Source organism: Lacerta agilis, chromosome 9, assembly GCF_009819535.1.
Source record: "Lacerta agilis isolate rLacAgi1 chromosome 9, rLacAgi1.pri, whole genome shotgun sequence".
In the NCBI taxonomy this organism is placed as follows: Eukaryota; Metazoa; Chordata; class Lepidosauria; order Squamata; family Lacertidae; genus Lacerta; species Lacerta agilis.
In genome coordinates this window covers 43,961,623-43,983,860 of record NC_046320.1, presented here as the reverse complement: position 1 = coordinate 43,983,860, position 22,238 = coordinate 43,961,623, and the positions used below count along the sequence as shown (strand labels likewise).

Here is a 22,238-nt window from a genome sequence, read left to right as displayed (position 1 = left end):
TAACTAGATAGTGTTCACCAGGAAAAAGGCAGGGAAAGTGTGATCCAGCTCATCATTCTGAATCTCTTGACATCTTTCAGGATCATTGACCCATGGTATCCTGCTGGAATGATTGGCAGGGATTAGGATGCTGAATTCTGCTCATGAAGTATCAGTCCAAAATGCTTCCCTTTAACATTCTGTAACAGGTAACAAACTAAAGTCTTAGTCAATTATTAAAACACTGCCAAGGCCAGGATGTGTTATCAGTTACCTCTTCTTTATATAGTAAACACCCTCCAAAGCCAATGGCTATTCAGCTTTGTTAATCTAACTGGTATATAAAGCATAATTTTTTGTTCTGCCCAATAGCTTTTAAAAATGAATACTTTATTTGCTGTGGCTTTTATTGCTGCCTGCTTTCCTGACTTTGCCCACCACTTCGTGCTAAGCAGGTACTAGTTAACTTTATTTCTATATTACTGGTATTTGTTTCAGTTCTCCTCTGTTTACCAAACTGAAAAAGAAAGCCTTGTTTATTACATATGGTTGATTTTTCCTTTCTCCAGCCCATATATATTAAAAAGTTAAGTGGGTTGCATGGTGTTAAAGCAGAATCTTTATTCCCTATTGTAAGAAGGGATAGTTGGGAGCCATTACAATAAAAGGAAGGAAACTGAGAATGGCAGAACAAATGTGTTCTTCCAACACAGAGATGGTTACAGTGCAGAGTGGATGAAAGGTTCTTCACTAAAGAGCCTGGTTTAAGTTATAAGCTCTGTAGGAGTGATCTAATTGGTTTGGGGAAAGGCAAACCCTCGGCACTACTGTACTGCTTCAGTGTACACCATATGCAGATGTTGTGAATGAGTATTATTTGAGTCCTGGAAATGTCATGGTCTCTTTTTTCTTTTTCTTTTAAAAACAAGGGTTTTTACCTACTTTTCTGCTTAAACACTCTATTGCATCATCATCATCATTTATTAAATTTCTATATCTGCCCTTCACCTGAGGATCAGATTAGATTATAAAAACACAAAAATGTTTAACATAGTAACAAAAAACAAAACCCAGTATCCCCCACATTGTTGTTCTTGCATATGCAGGAAAGTGTATGCATGCATTTATTTGCTAGGACTCCCCCCTCCCCACTTCATCATTCTTTTAAATACATATTTTCCCAATAGCTACAAGAATATAACACAAACCAGTCCAATATTTTGTGATCCATCTACATCAGGGGTCAGCAAACTTTTTCAGCAGGGGGCCGGTCCACTGTCCCTCAGACCTTGTGGGGGGCCAGACTATATTTTGAAAAAAAATATATGAACAAATTCCTATGCCCCACAAATAACCCAGAGATGCATTTTAAATAAAAGCACACATTCCTTTTACATTCATGTAAAAACATGCTGATTCCCGGACCGTCCAACCCGATCGCCAGATTTAGAAGGCGATCGGGTTGCACCCGGGCCTTAGTTTGGAGATCCCTGATCTACAGGATAAGATCTTTGTTGGCATCTGTCTATCTTGAGAGACAATGAAGTGTACCTCCAGGGGTGAAGGATGAAGTCAGACCTCTGTGTTTGCAGCACCAAAGTGACCTCCCCAGAACACAAGCCTAGGCAGTGTTGTATGGCAGTCCTGGGCTCCCTAGACGACATGACTCCCCCTTGACCTCACTGATGTGAACCAAAGGAAAGCAGAGCAATATATTTGACACCAGCTTGGCTGCAGGAGTTGCTGGAAGGAGGTGTACAAGACACCATCCAACCATCTTACAGACTCCACTCCGAATTTGTATAGGGTTTACTCCTTCGCCTTTTCTTTTCCTGAAGGTATCCAGCAAGGCAGCAGAGGTTTAGGGTCAGAATTTTCCTTCACCTAGATGGACTACCTTCCCAGGTTGACAAGCCCCACCTGCTCCTCACTTCCCTCTATAGCACATGCAGAAACCACCTTCTTTACTGTTGGACCCACTATTGGTCTCATCCACTCAATCTGCTGGAGCCTGTTTTCAAACGCAGAGAAAATCCCTAACTCTTCAAGGGTTTGAAACTCATCAGCTACTCTCACCCAATTTAGCTGGAAAGGCGAAGGTGTTCCTGGGGTGTGGTCACTGTCACATGCTGACAGCTTTTAGGAACCACAGGTGACATCTGAGTGCTGTGTGGGGACCAAAGGTGGACAAACATTGTGATAAGACCTACAGCCATTGTTTTAAGTCTTCCAGACCAATCCAAATGAGGATTTATCTTGCCCAATACTTCCTGAAATGTTTCCAAGGTTTTGAAAATAGGAATTTTGTGTTGTTGCACTTTCTATGAAATTTTATCACTCTTATAGTCGTATATATAAAATTAAGGTGTCTTGCTCCCCTCGTAATTATTGTGTTAATAGGCTTATCACAAAAACTCTGACTCTTACTTCTTTTTGCCACTAGATGGGAGACTAAAGTTAACAATGTTATGCTTGGGAAATCCCTACTAAGTTTTCTTCTAGAAGTTGTGTTTTTGTTTTTTCAAAATAGAACCTCACATTGTTCCCATATAACCCTAATGGGATTGCAGTTTCTAAACTGACGTTTTGCATTTCGAGAATAAAACAATGTAGTGCAACAATATAGATTAATGCAGGCAGATTCCATTTCACCTATTGTTATCTATCTTTTTTTCTCAAGTGAAAGTGCTGTGTTCAGTGATCATGAGGCAAAATTTCTGAGGGATGAAACAAGACAGGTGAGAATTTACCTACATATGGGAAACACAAGAGAACATTGTGAAAAGTATTTTAATAAATTTTCATAGCAGTTACTGAGATTAAATACAATGCAATGGTGAAGTCTCACCTGCTGTTACCTTTTATATTTCGTTTTCTCAATTGCATTAAAATGTTAAGTGCAGCGGTGCTGTGTTTCTCATCAAGTCTCCTATTCACATTTTAAAGGAACTGTAATCTTGCACTGACTTGGAATGTTGCAAATGAACAGCTGTTAGCTCTGTTCTCTCGCTTCTCAAAAGCGTTTGGTTTTGGCTCATTTCAGCAGCTAAAGTTTAGCTGTACTGTACCTCTGAGATTTTGGCAAGCCACCTTTTGGTTACAGGTGGAAATAGATTTGCTCTTTACTTTCCCCAAGACTATTCATTTAGCACAGGACTGGCCAACCTGTGGCTCTGTAGATGTTGTTGGGATTCCAACTCCCATAAACTTCTGCATTCTCTTTGTGTATAGTAAAATAAAATAAAATAGATTGCACTTTCTACTGAGATGACAGGCTGTATGGTGCATTGGTGCTCCTTTGGCAGCAAAGAGGAGGGCTGCCACTGGGGTCAGGTGTCCTTTGCTGTAGGAAGCCAGCTTTGCCAAGGTGGCAGAAAACCAGTGGTGGAGCTTCATGCTCCGGCACTGGGGGGCAGAGAGCAGGCGAGGGCGGGGCTGGCGTGCGTGCGCCCCGGGGTAGGATGTGCTGCCCACAGGGGCGTTGCGTGCATCCTGGGGGCATGGCACACTGCCTGCAGAGGCTTGGCGCGCGTCCTGGGGGCGTGGCGCACGTCCTGGGTGCGTGATATGCCCCCTGCAGGGGCGTGGTGCCCAGCGTGGGGGGGGGCAGCCACGATGGCACCCCACCAGGATTGCACTGCTGGGGGCGGTGCGCTCCCCCCGCACTCCTCTTCCTCTGCCAGTGCGGAAAGCTACTATTACTGGCAGCTGTCCTATCGGCAAAAGCAATCAGAAGCTCTGAAATGGGATGTTGCAAGCTGTTGAATCCAGAGTCCTTGGAGGGGCCCAGTCTCCAGGCCCCTGGGCTGTACTGGTCTGGAGCTGAAATAGTGAAAAAGAACAATAAATCACCTGCTCGCCTTCTGTTGTGGCTGGGCTCAGAGGACTTGGGATGTGGTAGTATATTTCTCCACATCACTTGCCCCACCCCACTTAGGATTAATTTGATATTAAATGAATGAATGAGCACAGTACCAGCTAGACTAGGGAGTTTCAAAGTTTTACTGTTTTTTAGGTGACTGTACCTAGAAAGCCTATGTTGTTTTGAAATGTAAATATTCCATATTAATAATTTTCAGTGCCTTAATTCTACCCAGGCACCCACTCACCCCACATACACAAAATATTCCAGAAATGTTAGGGAAATATATGTTATTGAGTTGTCATGGTCTTAAAATATTTGCAAGTATTCCAGTAAACAACCACAGCTAAAACTTTGTAACATTTAAATCACATAATGTGCACTTTTTATTTTCGTTCCTAATTTAATATTTCGCTTCAACTACATTTGCTAATGATAGTTTTTTTTATTAGTATTTTTTATTAGCCACTTAGGCAGCTAACATGCATGTACTTCTTTTAAAATTTTGTTTTCTAATTAGCATGCTTAATTGATTTGGATCTGATTCAGCACATTGGAAACCTTTGTGGAGAAAAGTTTGTCCCCAGAAGACTACAGTCACATTTCACTGCAATATCTAGGTTGCCCAAATAGCACAATATGGGAAAAACGCCTTTAATGTACTATGGAAATGTAGCCTCAGACTAACTCTGTTGGAACCAGATAATATAAATCTTGATCACTTTTAATGTGTTTTTGTAGGTAGAATATAAAATTGTAAATTCCTGGGACAGCATACCGGTTTTGCATGCTCCAGTGACTATCACATTTAAACCTGGTGTTCAAGGCTTAGTAATGGAAGTGAACTCCTTATTCTTCGATGATCCTCCAGCTCCACCTGGTGAACCTGGAAAGCCTTTTGATGGCCTTTGGGACTATGAAGGTGAGGTTTTTTGAAAGGTATATAACACAAAAAGTGGTAACGTTTCAGGCCTAGAAAACTAATATTGATTCAACTAGCAGTCCCCCCCCCAGCAGTAATAATGTGTATTAAGAGCTCATGTGTTCAGTGCTTCTTGAGATGAAGTATTTCCTGTTCATTGTATCGCCAAACAACTTCAAAATGAAAAATATTGTGTATTTCTTTTTAAAAGTGGCATGAGCACTAACTGGAATAGGTGGGATTTTGTAGAGATGGATCTCTGCTGGCAAAGGGTCGTGCCTGTTGAGGTTTGGGGGGGGGGGGACTTGCTATGCTGTGATTAGTTCAGTGGGTATATATCTAGAGATGGTGGCTCTTCCTCTCACAGTTGCCCAAAAGGTGGCTTGGGCAAACTGAATCTAAGGTCCCTTCATCATTGCAGAGAGCCCAGGATCATGCTCCCCCCTATTTCAGCCTAGAGCTGGCAAACCAGTGTGGGAGAACTGGAAGTCTGTACCTCATGCCTCTTCTGCTTAATGTTGCACAGTAAGATCATTGTTGAATCCTGGTCACTATTTACATTTGCCCTGTACACACAGCTTTATTCTTCACTCACTTCAACCCCCCAAAGCTCCTACTAAACGTAGTAGGATTTTAACTTTTTGTTATAACATGATAACATTTTAATAGCCAAGAGCATTTTGTTTTTGTTTTTTAAAACAACTCAGCTAGTTCAGCAAGCTGGAGGAAGGTTTGGGCATTCCAAACAGCAGTTCCACATGAAACACAACTAACCTTTTCTAAAATTGATGGGAATTCTCAAAGCAGTTTGTGGTATGCTATGAAGGTCTGCTGTTCACTGGGGATGCTGTAATAAACAAAGCATAAAATATGCCATGGATATGAATAAAAGCAGATACTGGTCTATAAAAACACAGCAACTCCTGGCATGAACTTTAGTGTTCGAGATACAGAAACCTAAAGTGTCTACAGTCATCACAGAGCACCCATAGATATGGCAGGACCCAAAGAACTAAATAATTAGTCCCATGAACCCCAAAGAGCTTTGAAGGTGAGCCCTTCCTTCCCCTCACACACATGTAACATGGCAAACCACTTTTGAAATTGAGGGTTTTAAAAGATGGTTTGTTGTTAAAAGGGGGGGATCAACAATCTTACTCATTTACTGCATATGCACAAGGTTTTGGACATGACTAAGTCAAGGTGTTTTTTGAATCACAATGTATGGATTACATGGAGGTGAACCAGATTCATCCAGACATGAACCAGTGTGTTAAATCATTACAGAATCCATAGTAAGATCTTATCTGAAACAAGAACCCATGCGCTTTTGAGTTAAACCGTATGTGAAACATTAAATGGATGTGAGAGTGAACTATTATAAAGGTGAATAATTTTTTGCCTCTCTGAAATAACAATAAAATTCCTTGGTTGATTCCCCTTCCTTCCAAACCGTACACACTAGCATTCTGGTATTATTTCTTTCACAGTGGCTGAATCCTTCTTTTTGAATAGTGCAACAAGAAACTATCTGGAAGTGGAAGTCTGCCCGTAAGTTTTGCCATGTAAACAACACATTGTGTCTATTACTTTAGACTTTGGTTTATAGGTGAAGGTCTCACACTATTACATTCTCCTGAATGCCTATCAATGAAGTTGTCATCTGAGCATGTAAAATGCAGCCTCATTTTAGTAGTATCCCATAGATCAAAACCATAAGTGGAGGGAAACATAAGGGTCAGACTGTGTCCAAACCAAAGGCCAGGGGAAACAGCTCCGTCTTGCAGGCCCTGCGGAAAGATGTCAAATCCCACAGGGCCCTGGTCTCTTGTGCAGAGCATTCCACCAAGGCGGGGCCAGTACTGAAAAGGCCCTGGCCCTAGTTGAGACCACTCTAACCACCTTGCGGCTCAGGACCTCCAAAGTGTTGTTATTTGTGGACCTTAAGGTCCTCTGCGGGGCATACCAGGAGAGGTGGTCCCGTATGTACGAGGGTCCTAGGCCACATACATCAGTATATCTCAAGAAACTGTAGGTTAGCTATAGATTGTGGTTAACGTCATGTTTACATGGCTTCAAAGACCAGCAGTGGGAGTGCACTGGAGCCAGAGTAAACAGCAATGCATACACAGCCCGAGCCTTCCTAGCTCCAGAAAACAATGACTAAGTCTGCCCAAAGTGAAGGCAACACACTCCATTTTATGGCAGCACTCACAACATTTTGTTCTTTTCTATAACCTGCTATGGAATTCATTAAATTGTTACGTTGACTGTTTTGTATTCCTATGAAACCTGTTTTGACAATGCCATTGATTCCCACCCACCCCTCATCCTCATGATTTTGTTTTGCTAGGCATGGCCAACATCTTGTATTACTTCTTTCTGCAGGAGATTGTATTGAGGTAAGTAGAATTCTGCATGAAATTTTGTTGTTGTTAAATTAAATGAAGCAAGCATTTAACAAAGTAAGGTTTTATTAGGATGCTCTATGTATATTTCCTGTTTTATGAACACAATGATTCTCACATTTGTGTATGCTGACATCATAGAATGCATATATAAAACATTAACATGACCCCTCTGCATCTTTGTGGGTGGCTTCAAGGCTGACTGTGCCATTAGGCAGAGTGAGTCAGTTGCCTTAGGCAGCAGATGCTAGGGGGTGCCACCCTCTACCTTTTTTCAGCATCCTGAGTACATAAAACTTGTGAATATTATTATATGCACATTGTGCGCCCAGTCTTCTATTACTGTGTAAAATGAAGCAAAAGAACACTATGTGTTCTTCTTCAGAGTTGCAAACAGCTGTGTGGAATTCTATGCATGTCTATTTAAAAGTAAGCCTGCTGAGTTTAATGGGGCTTACTCCCAGGTAAGTGAGTTTAGGATTGCCGCCTAATGTGACTATCTTTAGTTCACTGCAGGGATTAAGATGATGAGTAAAACTATGTAAAATTGCAACTCTTTTTATACTAATATTTTTGCACTAAGTTATTTGATTACTATATGCCCGCTATTTAACTTAATGGAAGTCCTGGCCATGGCATCATCTAAAATGCATTCATGAATAATTTTCAATGGATGTTCAGTGGAAATTACTCATAAGTGAGTGTATGAAATAATGGGACCTAGCTTCTCCAGATCAGATAAGGTCATTTTGCTAAAGAATTCTGCAAGCAATTGCAAATAATGGTACAATTGGTTGCTGCAGTATAATTAAATCAATGGTTTCCCACAGTTTGCTTTATGAGCAGAGTTTAAATAGCCATTCTCTGTGTTCAAGGTTTTTTGTTTTTGTTTTAAATCTCGTTTTCCTTTCTGATCGCTCCCCCCCCCCTTGTGGTAATTACAGACAATAAATTCATTTCATCATCTGCGTTAGTGTTAAGTAACATAAATCATGGCAATACAGTTAAGCAATGCCAACACATCTGCAAATCATTTGCAAATTGGTTCCATGGAGCTTATTCGATCAAATTAATTTAAAAAAAACTCTCACCTGTTGGCACATCCTGCATTTACATCAAAGTTTTTATTATGCTATAAATTTATCTGAGACCATTTCCCTTCCTATTTAGTGCTGAGCAATTCAGCATTCCTTAAAACCATTATAACCAATGTATATATATATTCCCATAGAAAGGCATTTTACATTTAGAAGCTAATAATCATGGGTTATGCTATGGAGATTCATAATAAATTATTTGCATACCATCATATTTTAGAATTTTGTACAGCATCAATATGTTACCGTTTCAATATGTTTTTACTGTTTATCATGAGTCAGTTTATATCTGTGCAATGTGAACAGAATAGGAATTATATGGCATATATTATAATGATTTTTTTACAGTTTTTGATATACTTTGACAGAAGATCTTAGATAAGTAAGAACATCTTATTCTAAAACTTTTCATGCTATAAAAATGGAAATGGGGAACACATTATTTACTTCTTCAGCAAGCAGTATCATATAATATGAGAGCAAGTGTGTTATGGGAAATAGAGTGTTGGACTTGGAATGGGAAAATATGGATTGATATTCCCTGCTCAGTCATGAAGCTGGATAGTCATCAAGTCCAATTCATTAAGTATCCATAATTTGTAGGATCATAAATGGGGATGTGCTTGCAAGCTGATGCACTTCCTCCTCCCTTCTCATCTGCTGTTTCTATTCTCCATCTTCATGTTGCTCTAACCACAGTTTGCTGTGATGTCCAAATCAGGCAAACTATGGTTAGTAATCCCCAAAGTCTGGTTTGCAAACCTACTTCAAACCATGCATTGGAAATTAGAATTATAGTTAGTACTAGTTTGGGGCATCTCAGCAAATGCCGGAAAGCCCCTTCCGCCCTTAGAAAGGAGGGGGGGTTGCAGTTAGCACGAGCCCTCCACGTGCACAGGGGATGCTTGCATCCCCTGGCGCTATTGGGTGTGCTCTGGGTGCAGTGCCCAGCTGGCTGACCAACCGGTGCAGCCGGCTAGGGCGTGCCCACTGCAATTAAGTGGGCTCGCAGCCAGAGCTCGCCCTCTTTTCCTGGGCTCCCGTTCGTTCCTGCTTTCCCTTCCCACCCTCCCTTTAGGTTAGGTTTTCCTTGACCTTGCTATGGACCACGGTTGGTCGCCGTTGAGGGGCCTGGTAGGAATTTTTCCACCTGGCAAATTGGCTCCGCCTTGTGGTTTTCGCCTACCTCGTAGCAACTCGTCACAACTTTGGTTTGGCGGTTAGGCATTGGATAAGGTCAGGAAGGTTAGGAGGTGGGGGGAGGACGGGCCAACACCTCCCCCCAAGTGCTGAAGGGTACTTCGTAAAGGAGTCCGGGGGGCGTGTCCGTGTCCGGAGCCGTGGGTGGTCAGGGCCTAAGGCACGCCCCAGATCGGTAATCACAGGGTGAGTCCTTAGCTGATGTGCAGCAGCAAGGGCTCACCCAACAGTGGTTATCCCTTCCTGGACTGCCAGCACGTCGTACTGGAGTCGGATATAGTCTAGTTAGATCCAATGCCTAAAGCCAATACCACTCAACATCCGGAACCAATAAAGTTGTGGCCTTTTATTCTCCATTTAACCTTATATACAGTGTCTTGTGTCTTATTTATTCACGGGAGGGGTTGGGATATCGACATGCAAAGAAGAAACCAAGGAATAAGCACCCAAGGCTATAGGTTTCCAGATTAGAACATGGTATCTGAAAGCTCACCTGGGTGTGTTCTCAGTGATGTTATGTCAGATAAATGCGCAGTAATTGCACTGAAATTAAATAAGAAATTAATTTTGTGGAATCAAGCTAAGCTTTATATTTCTCATTTGTTATCAAGAAATATGTTCAGATAACAATGTTTGTGCAGATGTGAAAGGTATGTGAGGGTGGGATCTCAGTTTCCTTGTACTTTCTTAAATCAGTGTTAAGTCTGAGAAGTTTAGCAAAATATATGCAGGACAGAGTGAATTCACATGTACAACTTCCCTTATTTTATATAGTATACTACTATTTAGTGCTATAGCTACAAATTTTAAGAGTTATATCAAACAATTATTACTATATTTTGTTTAGGAAACAATTGAAGTGGAAATGGGAAATCTGATTTAGAATCAGCAACTTAAATCAAACTTTCTCTTTGTGGTTTATTCATGATTTAAGGCTGCAATCTTATATACACTTACCCACTGAACTAATAGGGCTTAAGACTGTCCTTTATGGTAATCTTCATTTAATTCACTCCAGCCTGGTTCAAGGTGACTTGTGAATTCTGCTTCAAAGCACACACAATTGTCATGTGAATCCATCTTCTGAGCAAAAGTTTTGATTGCATTTAGACTTTAATATACAGCATAAGATGCGGCATCTGAAACACAGATGAAAATGTGGCTGTATCATTGTTCCCAGAAAATGAAATAAGCTATCTGGGATGCCAACACCCTCTGGGTTCTATCCAGCAATATACTTGAGGTGAAGAATACTGAAAGCAATTCACAGCAGAAATCCACAGCTGACAGCATATTTATTGAATAACCTATTTACTATTGGAGCTGAACAAATAATTTCTATGTTTAAAACCAGTACAGGCAGAGCTAACAGGTGGAGGGTGGTTTGTTTGCTTTGCCATCAGCAGTATTTAACTGTGATCCTTAAACAAAGGGTTCTGACTACAGCCCCAAAATTCCAGTTGCTTTGTCACCAGGAGCAAAGTTATTATTAGATCTGGCTGTTGCTGGAGAGAAGAGTGATGTTCTCCTTCCTGGTTTCATAAACAAAATTAAACTGTAGGTGTTAGGGTGGTATTGAATGTTAGTCCTATTCAGGGTAGACATGACAAACTTTAGTTCATTAATTTCAGAGGGTCTCCTCTGAATAGGGCTTAGTTGAATATAATGTTCAGTTTTGCCTGTAGCTGGCATTCTGCTTCAGGTTACCTTCCTTGCTGTTTGCAAAGAGGGGAGTAGCAACTTCTACTTTGCTGCTTCAGTTTATATATGGAAGCAGAAGGGAGAAACAGGTTTGGGGGGGAGAGAAAAATGGAGACAAGAGCCCTCTTCAGTTAATCAAAAGTCTGTGAGAGACTGCATGGAGATGGGGGCAGATATATTGGCCCAGCCCCCCTTGTCCCCATGCACACTCACCCCACCCCCTCTTCCCCTGAACTTTGTGTGTTCAGTGCAAAGGTCGGTAGAAGGAGTCTAACCACATTCAGCTGAACGTAATTGGAATCCTGGGTGGGCCTGATTTCCTGATTGTAGGGAGGATTCTAGCTATATTTAGCTGGTTAGAATCCCCCTGGGTGCTGAATGTATGACAGTCATAGGGCTCGTTTGCATGCTCATTCCTCACTCTAAACCCACAATGTTCTTCTGAATGCCTGAAGAGGGCTTTAAAAAGGGAGAAATGTGAGTCAAGAAAAGAAGAAATCAAGGAAGCAACGGAATGGAGAGAAGGAAAGATAATCACCGAGATCTGGTGTGAGAGTTCTAGGGATGGTTTTATATCCTATGTGCACAGTGTTTTAACATCAATATTTTCTCTCCCCTATCCCTACACACTTGAAAGACCAGTTACTATTATTACCTGCTTAAAGGAGACACAGAGACATGTCTCATGTCACACTGTGTGTCCATGACAGATGAGGACTTGACTGCATATCCCAGAGGCCCTGGCCTAAATCAACCCCCATTTAGGGTTTCAAATTGTTTTCAGTGGGCCCTACCCTGCTCCTGTGCCTTGTAACAATTGCTTAGCATACAAACATGAGCAGGTGACAACGTTGACCTTGATGGAGTCAAAAGCTTCATCTGTTGATTTATGCAGATTAAGTTGCTTTAAAAGCACACAGGTTGGGATGTTGGGTTGCTGGTCAATTGGTAGCCTGATGACCTTTCTGAATGTCAAATATTGGCAGTTGTGGAACAGTGCAAAGAGTATGTCTGTAAAGACATTTTATTCTAGAATCAATGGTAACTGAGCTCAAGTTAACCCTTTCATGCACACAAGTATATTACAACATTCATTCTTTTATTCACTTCCTCTTTTATTCACCTGGGGTATATGCAGAGAGGGAAAGATGTAGATAACCAAATCAACGGGATGTTTTTTAAACTTTAACTGCACCCACCCTTGTGGACAGCAGGATCTAGAAGCAATCTACAATGTTGAGGACAAACATTAATAATACTGTACTGAGAGAAACTACATTTTTGTGCTACAAGCAGATTAGCGTGTACATAGCCAATGTCAGTCTACCAAGATATGGCCAGCTGGAAAAAAAATGAATGGATCTCTGAGGGATCTAGCTGGCTCCTAAAGTGGCACAGATTTAATGCAAATGCTGCCTTTGGCACATTCCTATATCTAAATTATTACCCGTCTCCTTTGATGTTAATGTTACAACTTCAATACCAATAGTTTCAATTAGGGCATCTCTGTAAAGAGCTAGTGTAATTGCTTTTGCAAGCAGCTGGTGGTTGCCTCTTCACAAATGAAATCCTATAATTCCTGCTATTTATTTGAATTAATGTTGGCTTCAGGGATTTATGCTTCCTTTTTAATCCGTTCTGTCAGATGGTTACTCAGAGGACATATTGAAATTGAAACTGAATAAGAAGTCCACTTACTTTTTTGTATACTACCTGAAAGTCTTCCAATGACATGAATTTCTTTCTTTCTTTCTTTGTACATTATATTAAAGCACTTTCTAAAACTCAAAAGTTGCACTTCTCTTAATTGAACTTCTATATTAAATTTTTGAATAGATAGAATGGTATTATAAATGTTTAAAACAACAGCTGACATTTTCACAGAAGCACTAACAGGAACTTCAAGTGCAGCAATTCAGTGTTATCTTGATAATTAAGCATTGTGCTAAAGTTTGTTTTAAAATGGTTATGTGGCTTAATATCTTGTACTGATACTAACTTAATGTGAAAATAGTGACGGCGTTTTTTGAGTGTGTTTTGTGTTCCATTGTGCAGAAAGGACTTCCGTTGACATTTAAAGCTGATATAAATGGGGGCACCTGGAATGGCACAGCAATTATTCCTTGGGACTACTTCCCCCCCGGTGTGGACAAGATGAATTCATATGCAATCCATGGGTCTGGGATTGGGAGAATGTATGAGGCACTTTATCCAGTACCACAAGAAGAGATCAAAGAGGGGCAGGGCCCTGATTTGTGAGTACAAAACACCCATGTCTCTCTCAAATTGCTTTCCAACTGTTCCTGAAGCTTCTTTTTTATTCTTGACAGTAACTGCTTACATAACACATTTAGAAAATCCTTCATTCTTTACTGGGATATACTTGGATATTTATGCTGTTTACTCTTCATATTGACAATTTCATAGTGTACCGCTAGGACCTATTTTATGAAGTGTAAAAGCAGTAAATACAGGAAAACTGGTGACTGGATCATGGGAGGGTAGGCCAGTCCTCATTTTTCCACAGTGCAGTGAACATACCTTTCCCTCAGCTAACTCTGGAAATGCTTTTGTGGTGAAGGATAACTATATATTAACAGCCAACATCCATTATGTCTTCTTGTGGATTCTATAAGGCTTGTTCGGTCCTTTTTTTAGCACATATGGCTACCAATTGAATAAGTTGTTGTGGTTGTTACATTTATATTCCAGCTTGCCTCCAAGGAACCTATTTTAATATCTCCATAACCCTGTGAGACAGGTTTGGCTGAGAGATTGTGACTGGCCCAAGATCACCCAGAAAGCTTCTTGGCTGAGTGGGGACCTCCCTGGTCCTAGTCCAAACCAATTTCCACCTTAGTTCTTGTCATTGTGGAGGAATCACAACTGGCACTGCCAGGGCCGGATTTAGGTTTGATGAGGCCCTAAGCTACTGAAGGTAATGGGGCCCTTTATATGTCTAGCTGTCCTTTGTCAACAACAAATTGTCACTTTTTTGTGTTGAATATATGCTATATGGTAATTTATGGACCTAATAGGTATCTAAAGCCATTTGCACATAACAAATAGGAGCCTACACAACACAAAACACTGTTGCTGTATGTAGGTTTTATTTTATTTGTTTTTTATCTTATTTTTGGAAATGTGCATCCAGTTTTTTCCCTTAAATTTTTTTGGGGGGGCCCCAAGAGAATGGGGCCCTAAGCTATAGCTAGTTTAGCTTATACGTAAATCCGGCACTGGACACTGCTAAAAACAGCCTGAAATTTCCCTTTGGGAATGACAGGTACTGATGATGTTCCATTCTAGAGAAAACTACGGAAAAAGGCATTGGTACACCATTGGATTTAATTGGGGGGGGAGCCATTTATCTCTCCATATAATCTCCTGAGATTGTACAAGGAGAAAATGAACACAAAGAAGAGACCCAGTGCTCAGCCACCTCGATGAGTGGAATACCAAGCAAATTTGGATTCTGAAGTTGGCCTGCTTCTGATCTGTACTTCAGCCCAGGAGGTGCAGATCAGGTGAATCTGCTTTGGAATTCACATTGTCAGATTCCTCCCCATTCCTTCCTGCTGACTTTCATCCCTTTTGCCTTGGATGTTCAAGAACCAAACTTGTACAAACATAATCAAAGGCTGGATCTACACTGATCTGGAAAATGCTATTAAAAACACTACACACACACACACACACACACACACACACACACACACACACACAAATGCAATTTCCCATTGGCAACAGATTGCTCTACAGCACCATCTGGTGTCACGTTTTTAAAATGCATTTTAAATGCTATTGATCACTAGTGTAGATTAGTCCTGTGAACTAACTAACTGTGGACAGTTATATTTTGATCCATATGGTAGAAACCTTGTTGGAAGAGCTAACGTTTCTTCCTTCGTGGTTTTAAATCATCCATTCATTGAATGCTATTAATTATTGAACTATACAATTGACATGTGATGCTCCTAGGACCTTATTTAGGACCTTAACTACTTGTGCTGATATGTTTTGTTGATAGCCATCGTCTAGAATATTTCAAAGATTTCAGCCTGAAGGACATAATGGGAGAAGACTGGAACCAGCCTCCATCAGATCTGTGGTCATAACTTCATCAACCTCTAAAGTCAAGTCAATCATTGAGAAAAATAATTACAAAACACGTAACAATGTGTTGTGCTTCAATATGAGATGTCAAATATTTAATTAGTTGTGTCGTTTCATGGTTTTAGCGGGTCAGCCAATTAAAATAAATGAATTGATTGGGCCTTTCAATGTTTATCTTGTTGACTTGCTCCAAATAGACTTCAGGTTTCAATATACATCACTCTTTATATATCATTGTTTCCCTCAGATTCTTGCTCTTTGGTTTAATACTTACTTTAAACCAAAGGTCAAGAGCTTGGTCATCATTTATGTCAGGAACTTATATCTCACTCTTCATAAATTTTCCCTTGGATGGCTTACAGTAGTAGTATAAAAATACGAGAAAAATATAATCAGAACACAGTAAAAACAAGAATCAGTAACAAATAGAAGAGCATCATAGAAACCAGAAACTAGAAATATCATGACAGTACTCAAGAAAATTTCAGCCTGGCACTGAAATAATATAAAAATAAATGCCAAGCAAGTCTTCCTGGGGAGCGTACCAGTATTTCTTAATCAAGGCACCACAGGAGCCTGTTCCCATGTTGCCACCTGCCATATCTGTGATGCTCTAAGAATGACATTAAGGCACAGCTGGATTCATATGGAGAAAGATGTTCCAATAGATATCCTGATCTCAGTTAATGAAAGCCTAAAAGGTTAGCATTATGTCAGCCATAAAGTGGGGAGGATCATAACATGCTTTCTCCCAACACTAAGTAAAGTTTTATTTTCTGTCTCTTCCTGGAAACCTTGTTGAATTCTGTTGTAGCACTATTGGCTAAGCATAGTTTTGAATTCTATCATTCACATGGTGTCCCAAAAATGTAAAAGGACCTCTGCAGGATCAGGCCAAAGGCCCTTGTAGAATAGCATCCTGTTCTTGCAGAGACTGACCAGATGTCTATGGGAAACCCACAAGCAATATCTCACACTTGTGGATTCCAGCAACTGGTATTCAGAGGTATACTGTTTCTGACAGTGGAGATAAAACATGGCCATCCTTGACAGTACTGATTGCCATCAGGGATCACACTACTGAGTGAGTGAGGATAATAATTCCATTTGGTAACAAAAGAACAGTAATATGAATTTGCCCTTCTTTCAGGTTCCTTTTATAATACCCCCTTTGACAGTTGGAAGCAGTTATTGGCCTTAAAAGGGGCATTTTGCAAAGTTACTTTGTGCTGTTTACCTAATTGACATCTTGATTGCATACTACGATTAATGAAATTAGTGGTGATCATTCTGCTCTCCATCATTTATGTATATTGGGCCCTCTGCAACCCTGGTGCCCAAGGATATTGTAGTTAACATGCTGGTCATCTATCAATGTGGTAAAATGGCAACACGGTGTTGAATGCAATTGCCTGAGATCAAACGCTATTCTTAAGAAAATGGTTGCAATTCAAGTAAAATGAGCTCCGGGGATTAATTTGGTCCATCATCCCTTAAGCCTTCACTAGCATCCCTTTTTAATTTGTCATGTAAAGTGTGATTTCAGGAACTTTAAAGTGTGCAAAGTTTGCTTTGCAGAGTGTTATTAACTAGAAGGATTCTGGATTAATTTAGCAGCCAGGTCTGCTCTTTCAGCCATAAGCCATGCTGTCAGGGAAACCTAATTACACTTTAAGTGGGATGCAAATGAGTTGTGACACTACATCATTTCACATGAAAGGTTCATTACTTACATTAAGTCGAACAATGCTCTTTCCTAAGCAGTGGCTCATTACAATTTTTTGTATATTTTAACATGGTCAAATGTGAGTATGGCATTTTCTCTTAATATGTACCTTCCTAAATACAACTTATTTCCTTAATCATTTAAGCTTTAAGTTGTTGAGATAACTGAATCTGTATAAAGTGAACTAGTTTTGGCACTGCTAAATATGAGCTGAGCTTTCCCTTTAATATGTTTCTTCTTAACTTCACGGTTTCATTTTAAGCTTTTTGCTTCATGAGTTACACATTCATGCAGATGTGCACACCTGAACACACACCTACACGGAGTTATGAAATAATTTTTTAAAACTTGTTCTAAAGTCATCCACCTAGTTCAGTGGAATGCTATGGATTCAGATATTCCTTCTTTTTGGTGTATTCAGCAACAGAGGTATGGCACATTCCTCTCTTATTATTTTAAACATATGAGCCTCATTTGGAAAATACATACCTCAGTCATTTATGTTTGAAAAAAAAAATTGATTGGTACCATTTGTCACCTGTGCTCTTTGGTAGATTTTTGGCAAAAAAGAAAAAAAGAAATTTTGTCTGGCAATGTTTTCAGACCTAGGACTCACTTTTAACCCAAACATGCATTTGGGAACTGATTTCTTAATCTTTTACCATGTGAATGCAAAGTAGTAGCGCTCCTGATGCAAGCCACCTTGAATGAGGCTGTGACCCACTAGAGCAGGGGTGTCAAACTCAAATTCATCGGGGGCCGCATCAGCAGTTTGGTCACCCTCAAAGGGCCGGGTTGTTGCAGCCGGGCTCATCGGCTGCTTGCCTTGGCTGAGATCCCGAGCTGCGATGTGCTCCTGGGGCCGCAGCCAATGCTCCAGCCATCCCGCCTTCTGCTGCGGTCTCCCCACGGAGAGTCCCGAACCTCCCCCACCCCGCCTCGTTAGGAATAAAGAGGACATTGACTAAGAAGCCAGGATGCACTCGCGCTGGCTCAAGAAAGACACCCTCCCCCAGCCGCCAGATTTGGAAGTCAGTCCCACTGTGTAGAATGGGGATTGTTCCCAGGTAAGCGCGCACATGGCGGCAGCGTCTCTGCCAGGATTGGGGCTGCCCCGGTGCTAAAGCCGCTTGCTAAGGATTGACACGGCGGCACTTTCTGCCAGGTAAAAAAAAAAAAGGTAGCGAGGCTGGTGCTGCACTAAAGGGGCGAATAATCTTGGCCACCAACTGCAAGCTCAGACTTCTGTCTCATTTCCTTGTTACATTCCAGATGTCAAAACAGTTCTTCTCTCACCAATCCCACACCAAGGAAGCTGCCAGTAGCCACCAGGAGCCAAAAAAAGAAAAAAAAAGGTAGCGAGGCTGGCGCTGCACTAAAGGGGCGAAGCGGCTCCCCCACAGTTTCCCCGCCGCTACTTGTAAAATCCACAAGCCCTAAAAGCCTCCTCGAGCTCCCTGCTCCGAGGTGACTGCTCCCTCCACCCGCTAACAAGCGCCTCAAGTGCTTTGCGCGACGCGCTCTAGAAACGCCGGCTAATCCCACTCCGAAACCAGGGCGGATGGATCGAGGCTGCCACCTTCGGCGCGCTCTGAAATCTTGGGGGTGTCGCAGCTGCTGTCTGCTAGAGCAGCGCCGCGAGGCTGGAGGAGGTGGGGGTGCGGAGAAAAGGAGCAGGTGGGGGATTAAGGAAGCGGCTGGGAATCCGGCCAAGCGCCACCCGCTGCGCGTCTCCGGGCCCAGCTTCGCTACGCGGGCCACATGACGAGGTCTGGCGGGCCGGATTAGGCCCCCGGGCCTTGTGTTTGACACCTGTGCACTAGAGGGTCTCAACCCACCAGTTAAAGAGCAATGCAATAAATCACTCCAGTGAGGCAACAATACTGGCCAAAAAAATCTCCTAATGACAAAATTCTTGCTTCTTCACATTCCATGAATTCAACAGAAGCTCAGCAATTGAAGCCACTGAATTCTGTTTAATTGAACCCAATATTCCCCCGTAAACAAAGGTTTAAGAAAGCCCATAGAAGAATATAAACTGAAGCACTGCAAAACTTTAAATGAGAGCCAATGTTAGTCATACTCAAAGTAGACCTAATAGACTTCCGATTAATGTCAGTAAGCCTACCCTGAGCATGACTTGGTTGGAAATCACCCACTGAATTGTTTTCATAACTAGTGCACATGCAGCAAGTTAGAAAAGTTGAAGAGAGAGAATCCCTATAAATCATGTCACTGAAGATAATAGAATACTGAATCATTTCCTATCAGCGAGACTAAGATTATATATACAACTGAAGATTAGAGCAGAATAGTTGCTTATTTTTCTAACCTTGGCTATAGTGCACATTATGGCTAGTGAGCTAGTGAGAGAGAAGCCAGGCTTCACTCAAGCGTTGAGATGCTTTAATTGCCATGTCTTTTTCACAAGGGACTCTACGAAATGTAGTTCAGGGAGGCGATGGCGCCTTCTAACAGAATATTCTTGACACCTTCACAGAATTACAATGCTAAAAGTTCCTTGTGGAATACAATGGCAAAAGATGTTTAGAACCTATTTGGATGTGTAGCAATGTTGTGTCTTAAAAACCCAGAAAAAGCTTCCTTGTGTACTAGTTGGTTTCATGGTGAGCATAATAATCTGAGATGGCCCAACTCCAGGTTTCAGGGGAGTACATTAATGAGGGAGGCCCGTGCTTGCTTGTCAATGGCAGTACTATTTCACAGCTGACTAGGCTCCAATACTTTGGCCACCTCATGAGAAGAGAAGACTCCCTGGAAAAGACCCTGATGTTGGGAAAGATTGAAGGCACAAGGAGAAGGGGACGACAGAGGACAAGATGGTTGGACAGTGTTCTCGAAGCTACCAACATGAATCTGACCAAACTGTGGGAGGCAGTGGAAGACAGGAGTCAGCGTCGTCTTAAGGGGATCTGCCGCCCTGGCGCAACGATCCCTCGGCGCCCCGGTGGGCCGCCTCTCTGCCCACCTCCCTCCCGCGCTGGCCACCCCTCGAGAGGGGGATGAGGGGCGTGGCGCTGCAAGCCGGCCGCCCTCCGGAGCCACAGCTGGAGCTCTGGGAAGGGCGCGCAAAGCCCTGCGCCGCTCCAGCGCCACGCCTCATCCCCCAAGGGGCGGCCAGCGCGGGAGGGAGGTGGGGGATGAGGGGCGTGGCGCTGGAGCGGCGCGGGGCTTTGCGCGCCCTTCCCAGCACTCCAGCTGGGGCTCCGGAGGCCAGCTGGCTTGCAACTCGCCCGCTGGCGCGCGAGCGCCCGCCTGCCCGCCCGTGGGGGCGGGGGCGGGTTGGGGAGGGGGCGCCCGGTATGCCGGCGGGCTCGCGGGGGCGCCCCTGGGGGGCCTGGCGCCCTGGTGCACCGTGCCACCCAGCCCCTATGACGAGACGGCTCTGACAGGAGTGCCTAGCATGCTCTGGTCCATGGGGTCACGAAGAGTCGGACACGACTAAACAACAATAACAGGAGCTGGCATTTTCATTTCCCACAATGTCTTGAAGCACTCAATGTATTGTCAGTCCACAGCATTGCAAAAACCAAGATGACGTGTTGCAGACCTAGTTCGCCTGATGTGGAGAGCCTGGAGTTTTGAATGCCATTGCAAAAATGGAGGCATCCATTCAAAAGAGTTGTATGATGAGGCATGGCGGGGGGGGCAGGAATCCTGGATTTGCAGAGGTACAAAAAATAGGGGGGAAACGCCAACAGGGGGAACTCTCAGAACAGAGTAATGAAGACTGTGTGCACTTGGTACAAAAAGTTGACTGACTGAAGAGAGGGGGAAATGAATTTTTGCTGGAATCTTGAAAAGCAGCACCCTGCACTGCACCATTTTGTTGCAGGCCCCATCTCATCTTTTAGAGCAGGGATGTCTAACGCTACTTTCTACTTGCACAGAATACTTGAAAATATTGTAGAATGTCATCACACAGAATAATAAAGACTTTGTTGAGACTACCGTGAGAAGGATAACTGAAACCAGGCAGAAAATTTGAATCTCTGACAAATCTTAAACTGTTTACTATAAATACATTTTGGAGCACTTTCAGCCAAGAAGTATTTTTGAGTGGGCAGCTTGATTGGCTCAGTTCTGGAGATGTGAGAAATAACCAATATTTACATTTCAAAGGGAGATACCTTGAAAGAAACTGTTCAGTATCTCTGCAGGCAACAGCCAAATTGGAATTATTTTCCTATAAGATTATGAAGCAAAAGTTGCAGGATGTGACAGATGAAAGGAAAATTGATCACGCAATAAGACCATATTCACACAATGGCATTCACAAATATTGTTGGTGAAGTGATTTCTAAAAGAGCACTCTGCAGAGTGAGCTGCTACTCAGGGTGTAAAATGGGGTACCAATCTGATGTGCTTGTAATAATTCCCCTCACCTTCCTTTTGAAGGTATAAGGCCTCTTTAATCAGTATAACATTTATGCACATAAATGTAAATTTCCATGTAATGCAAACCAAATTTAAAATGCAATGCGTTAAAAAGATGAGTATTTATCTTTCTGCATGTACAACCAACATGTGCATGCATCCACATAGACACATACATGCAGTCCTCCTGGGAGGCAACATTGTGTTCTCTTCTGCTTAAGGACAGCCTCCTACCACTAACACAGGTGGGTTATGTATCGATTGTTTATTCAAGGATTCCTATACCTCCTTTTACCAAATGGTTGTAGGGACGTTTGCAAACATAAATACATAATATAAAATTATTTTTAAAGGGAAACAAAAACAACAATATCGGAAACTCAGCAGCAGTTTTAAAAATTACGTAATTGCTCAATACCTATATTCCATATAACACTTCCTCTCCACCAAAGGTGTACTGGAAGAGGTGCTTTTTAACTTTTCTCCAAAAGTCCATTTAGCAGCTGCATGAAGGAGTGTGTACACAGCCTAAGGAGGACAAAAATGGCAGTCAGTGCTGGGCTAGTTGTAAGAAAGAAGGCAGGTAGGTAGGTGAGAGCTGACTAAAGGCAGTCTGAGATAGGTGGGGCAGTACCCCATTCACTCCAATGGACCAATATTCACTATCGGCATATTTCACAATGTGATAAAAAGTGCCAGGGCCATACAATTGGTGTTTTGTTGCAAAGTTTGTGATAAAATACACATTATTCCTTCCCCCCCCCCCGGCCCTGTTAGATGCTACTTGAACTGAAGGGTCCACAATAAAAAATATTGTGCTTACCCGTGT

The 22,238-nt window shown here is 42.1% G+C and overlaps 1 protein-coding gene across 1 annotated transcript; it reads left to right on the top strand.

Annotated features, from left to right (window-relative positions):
- The first annotated feature begins 263 nt into the window (after nucleotides 1-263).
- Nucleotides 264-15,623, top strand: C9H4orf33 (chromosome 9 C4orf33 homolog). Its single transcript, XM_033159700.1, has 7 exons — nucleotides 264-434; nucleotides 2,660-2,717; nucleotides 4,583-4,763; nucleotides 6,254-6,314; nucleotides 7,117-7,165; nucleotides 13,225-13,424; nucleotides 15,200-15,623. Exons 1-7 carry the CDS (start codon nucleotides 361-363, stop codon nucleotides 15,285-15,287), a joined length of 711 nt encoding a protein of 236 aa, XP_033015591.1. The 5' UTR covers nucleotides 264-360; the 3' UTR covers nucleotides 15,288-15,623.
- The last annotated feature ends 6,615 nt before the right edge of the window (nucleotides 15,624-22,238 follow it).